The 6129-nt window shown below is 33.6% G+C and overlaps 1 protein-coding gene across 1 annotated transcript in view; it reads left to right on the plus strand.

Moving 5' to 3' along the window:
• Positions 1-5998, plus strand: part of LOC110456703 (myoneurin-like) — a 16947-nt gene extending 10949 nt beyond the window's left edge. Inside the window, exons 4-8 of the mRNA XM_021507588.1 lie at positions 507-676; positions 1291-1380; positions 2503-2727; positions 3037-3153; positions 4300-5998. Of these exons, the coding sequence (XP_021363263.1) occupies positions 507-676; positions 1291-1380; positions 2503-2727; positions 3037-3153; positions 4300-4613 (916 nt within the window). The 3' untranslated portion in view covers positions 4614-5998. The remainder of the gene's footprint in view (positions 1-506; positions 677-1290; positions 1381-2502; positions 2728-3036; positions 3154-4299) is intronic.
• Positions 5999-6129: the final 131 nt, after the last annotated feature.

The raw sequence follows: 6129 nt of genomic DNA on the forward strand, positions 1-6129 counted from the left end.
ACCTATGCTAAAACGTGAGTATTTCTGTTACCGAATAGGCGATATTTAATTTCAGACAGGTTTTAAGAGAAAAAAATCTACTTGCGGGGGTCAAATTTTGGGTTAAAAATCATGATATTTTGCATATTTTGGTGTTTTTTGTTTTTTGATGTGGTAACCATGGTTTTCACAAGTTCCAAATCTGGGGAAATCACTTTTTGAAAAAACTATCATTCTTCTAAAAAAAAAACTATTCAAAATGTAGTTTATAAATATATATATATATATGTAGGTGTGTTGTGCAGGATGAATCCGCTATCCATGTTTATCCGAGACATGCCCTTTATTTTAAGGGTCAAGCCATTTCTACTGTACTCTGCTACCTATATGTAGGTTCATATACAAATGGAAACCAGAATCATAGACAGGTGTTGACCCAAGCATACTTTGGTATTCAAACAAAAACCTGACAATTACTTGTTATACTTTTGAGACTTTTTGGGAACAGAAGTGTTTCTTTCCTCCAGGTCTACAAGGAACTTTTCATGCAACATGTGTGAGAAAAAGTTTTACACCGCTCAGAGACTGAAGGTCCACACCAGGGTCCACACGGGGGAGAAACCATTCACCTGTGATGAGTGTGATAAAGAATTCTCAACAGCAGGCAATCTCAAGAACCATAAGAGGATCCACTCTGGTACATAGTATTGTAGAATATCTTTTATACAAAATCTCAATGATATGGTTTAATTATTCTTGACATTGCATTTATGAATTCAAGTGACAAGACCAATAAGGGTCAACTGTGTTTAAGATATTGTATTTACAGCAGTGTAGAATGCAATCACACACTTGAACTTTTAGCTCTGATAAGATTAAAGTTGGTGCTGTCATAATAATCTTTATTTAACTTTGTGTACATTGTCAACAACAAACATGAGCTCTGTAGAGCTTTTATTATGATGTTGCTAAGGGAACAAATGTTGTTTTCATGATGGAGGAAGACCCACGGGGGGAAACCACCGCGCCATCGGAGGGATAACAACTAATTCTATATTAGACATCACTCTCTTCTTCTGCCACTGCTGGAGATCGAACCAAAATTCTCAGTGAGTGGTCTGAAGCTCACGGCTGATTGCACACAGAAGAATTAACTGTACGCATTAGCGATCACAGCTACTGAGGCAGTTTCAGTGTATGCTGCAGTAGTGAATAAAGCATTATAATATTTATAATTTTGACTTCTTTCGCAAGTATTGAAAAATAAAGATGTTTGCATTTATAATATCTTATTATGTTTTTAAAATTCAGGTGAGCGGCCATATGTTTGTTCCAAAGAAAAATGTGAGAAGAGATTTGCGGAGTATTCCAGTCTTCGTAAACACATGCTCACTCACACTGGTAGGCAATACGAAAAAAAAAAAATCATCCACCAGTACTTAAAATAATGTCACTTATACCTAATATTGATATACTCATGAATAAGTAAATATCACTTATACCTAATATTGATATACTCATGAATAAGTAAATATCACTTATACCTAATATTGATATACTCATGAATAAGTAAATATCACTTATACCTAATATTGATATACTCATGAATAAGTAAATATCACTTATACCTAATATTGATATACTCATGAATAAGTAAATATCACTTATACCTAATATTGATATACTCATGAATAAGTAAATATCACTTATACCTAATATTGATATACTCATGAATAAGTAAATATCACTTATACCTAATATTGATATACTCATGAATAAGTAAATATCACTTATACCTAATATTGATATACTCATGAATAAGTAAATATCACTTATACCTAATATTGATATACTCATGAATAAGTAAATATCACTTATACCTAATATTGATATACTCATGAATAAGTAAATATCACTTATACCTAATATTGATATACTCATGAATAAGTAAATATCACTTATACCTAATATTGATATACTCATGAATAAGTAAATATCACTTATACCTAATATTGATATACTCATGAATAAGTAAATATCACTTATACCTAATATTGATATACTCATGAATAAGTAAATATCACTTATTTTTCATATTGTCTTTCTGAAGTTTTGAACTAAAGACTAATGTCCTTATTTTTCATTTTGTCTGTCTGAAGTGTGGAACTAAAGACATTACTTTTATATCAGATACCTATTTTACATGACAAGCACTAGATATATATGTACTATGTTGGATAAGGCCAAAAAATAATCTGTGTTTCTCTTTTCCCTACCTACCCTAGATTCTAGTACATGTATCTATCCTGTTCAGTTTTTCATTAATTTAAAATAAACAAGTAGTCTGAAATGTTGTCTGTTAATATTATCTTTGTAGAAATATTTGCAAAATTTTGAGAGCCAAAAAGTGAAGGCATAGTAAATATGTTTTTTTTGCAATGTAAAGGTAAATAAAGTGTTTGTATGGTTTATATGGTACATGTATATATAAGTATTCAATGTCTTGACTGTTTATAATTGCAGGTGAAAAACCTTTTAAGTGTGAGGAATGTGGCCGTTGTTTTACCCAGAGTGGCAGTCGTACAATACATATGAAGAAGCACCTGCTAGCAGAGGAGGAAGAGGATGTTGAGGAAGAGGAGGAAAGAATTGGGGAGGAGGTGAAGACGAGTGAACAAAGCACCAAAGACTCAGACAAGAATGTTGTGGTTCTCCACAATGGCCAGGAGGATCTGTTACAATATCAAGGTATGGAGTTAGTTCTGTACTAAAGCCTAAGTTATAAAGTCATCAATTCTTAGCCCAGTTATTAACATGATAAGGAAAGTCACAGGGGAGGCAATCCTTCTATTCTAAATCTCATCATAAGTAACAGGTCAGAGACTGAGCAATCTACAATGTCATCGGGAGATAATAATTCTGTACCAAGACAGATCTTCCATACATCTGTAGCAATGATGAGATCTTCTACTATTACACTAAATCATTAAATAATTTTATACAAAATTATGTATTAAAATTGTTTGATTTTGAAAATCTCTATTTCTCTCCATATAGACCTACAAGTTGTGTTTTCTCAAGGAGTGAGTGATCATATAGTTACCGTGACAACACAGACAGCAGACCATGATGAAAAGTTTCCACCAATAGCCAATGAAATGCTTCTAAGTGAAGGTAAAAATGTCAATGGGGAAACTAAACATGTCATGACATGAAATTTAATCTTTTGGTCAACTTACAGCAATGGTAACAATGTAAAACACATCCTTCTTCTCACAAAATGGCTGTTCCACTATTTGATAATCAGTTTGTTTAAAATGTATCATGAACTGAAAGATACCACACAGAAAGATGAAACAGAATTTCCTTTATTGTAAATGTAAGGATATTGTAATGCATATAACAAGGTTTCATACAATCATAATGTCCAAGCAACAGGGTTTCATACAATCATAATGTCCAAGCAACAGGGTTTCATGCAATCATAATGTCTAAGCAACAGGGTTTCATACAATCATAATGCCTAAGCAACAGGGTTTCATACAATCATAATGTCCAAGCAACAGGGTTTCATACAATCAGAATGTCCAAGCAGCAGGGTTTCATAAAATCATAATGTCTTAAGCAACAGGGTTTCATACAATCATAATGTCGAAGCAACAGGGTTTCATAAAATCATAATGTTCCAGCAACTGGGTTTCATACAATCATAATGTTCCAGCAACTGGGTTTCATACAATCATAATGTCTAAGCAACAGGGTTTCATACAATCATAAAATAATCGACATATTCTCAGCTTATGTCAACACAATTTATAAATTACATTGACATATGACTGCATTTTCCAAGATAATTTTGCTGAGATATTAATCTTGTAAGTAGGCCACTTTGCTATTTGTCATATCAATGCTTAGCTCAGGTGTGATATCCACTTGCCACTTATAAATCTAGTTTAGTTGCTGATACACTAAACCTAAAACGAGGCTTAATCTTACGTAAACCTACTTATAAAGATTTTAGTACATCACATGATAATATTTTGGAAAAATATTGGTCAAGTATTCTTGTTCTGTTTGGATAAATAGGTCCATGTCACATCTGAGCATTAAGTTAACACTATCAAAAGCCAGGTTACCTACAGAATTTAAACATTGCACCATATCCATAAATTATATCGACATTATTGCATGTTATGTTGATATATTTTAAAATCAATTCAACAGAGGTAAGTTGTAGGCAGAAATATGCCATTATAGTGATGTATTTAGACAAGTATACAGTATTACTATTAATGACCTAGTTATCCGGTGTTCTTCCAGAAGTGTTCCAGTCCAGCGATGCTGCAGCCAATGTGGGAACCATGGTGGATGAAAACCTGGCAGAACACGGCTCTGCTAATGTAGTAGTGGTCGCCCAGCCTCAAATGATGGTGTCTATGACCACTGACTTTCAGGATCCACACGGCCGGGAGGAGATCGTGTACCACAGTGATTTTTTACACTCAGATCTTGTGAATGAGGAAATAGCTCATAACATAACAGATATAACAGCTACAGCTGTTACCATGGAGATATCAAACCAAGTGATAACATCCTCTATTAGTCATACCGCAATAGATCCTCAAATACCGTAACTTAAAATATAATTCTCTGTAAATTACACATACCTTACTGAATAAATTGAAGGAAAAGGCTTGTGAGTTAAGGGTAAAAAAAAGAAACTATTTCCATCATTGTTGCCTTTAAAATCTGGTCTATGAGAAAGAAGTTTATATAGCTGAAATATGTTACAGTATTTAATTGATGCTTGCTGAAGTTTCATTCAGTTTTCTTGTCCAGATTACTGATGATTAATCCGAAGCTGTGTTGGTAATGGCAGGTGCTTTCAAACAATTATGTATCAGATAAAATTTGGAATTGAACAAACATTATGATGTTAAATGGGGACAGTTTCAAGAGTTGGGGTCAGATATAAATGTTCAGTAGTGAAAGGAGATTGAAACAGCCACAATATTTATGGTCTGTAATGAGAAATGTATCTATACATACTGCATCTCAATAGTGATACTATTTTTCACAAGACTAGTATGAATTACAGTTACCTGTAATAACATCAATATTCTGACATCTATACTTAATCACCCCTAAACATTCTACTTTAAAGTTGTTGAGCACTTTGCTGTACCATACACACTTGTATCTGGTTGATGGAGAGCTAATTAGTAAGTTTTCAGTACAGGTTTTGTTTGTTTTTTCATATTAAACAACAGCCTGTGATACATCAGTATTATATAGCAAGATAGGTTTTTATCATGCAAGGGGCTGGTATCAATTCCCTGACGTGTGAAATATGTTGTTCATTTAGGACACTTTTTGGCAATGTATGCATGTTCATGCATAGAATTTCATTTAAATGGGTATAGAAGCTGCCATGGATGGAGTAAGTGTCATGCAAGTTGATTTAGACATATCTGTGATTAATAGAGTCTATCATATGTAGGTCTGTGGACTATGCCAATTCAACTAGAGGGTGTAGAGTTTTGGTCAGAACTGAGACTTTGCCGAGGTTCCAACAACATATTCTGCACTTTAGGTTAGAACATCAATATGCCACATACCTACATAACGACTGACTCGTTTTCTCCCACCTCTTACATGGGTAGAAATATGAAATAGTCAATGCAAATGCAGCAATAAATATAGAAATAATATATTTGATGAATACACAAACTAAGGTCATACGAGAGAGACTCATAGCCTTTGTTTGTAATCCTCGTTAAACAAATAAGAATTAAATTGAGGTCATATTTAAAAAGAGTAGAAAAATATGGTATACCATAGATATGTACCTCAAATTTTGAGATCCATGCAAGACGTTCCGGGTAAGTTTGTGCATTAATTCTAACATTCATGAGATAGTGTCACTTGCTGATGGCAAGACTGTAAAAGTCAGTCAAACTTTTTAGGTCACCTGAGCTTTGCTCAAGTGACCTATTCCAATCGCTTTTCGTCCGTCGTCGTCCGTCGTCCGTCGTGCGTCGTGCGTAAACTTTTACATTTTCAACTTCTTCTCAAGAACCAGTGGATGGATTTTTTTCAAACTTGGTCAGAATCATCCTTGGTAGATGAGGCTTCAAAATTGTAAAATTG

Source organism: Mizuhopecten yessoensis, unplaced genomic scaffold (assembly GCF_002113885.1).
Source record: "Mizuhopecten yessoensis strain PY_sf001 unplaced genomic scaffold, ASM211388v2 scaffold8833, whole genome shotgun sequence".
Lineage (NCBI taxonomy): Eukaryota > Metazoa > Mollusca > Bivalvia > Pectinida > Pectinidae > Mizuhopecten > Mizuhopecten yessoensis.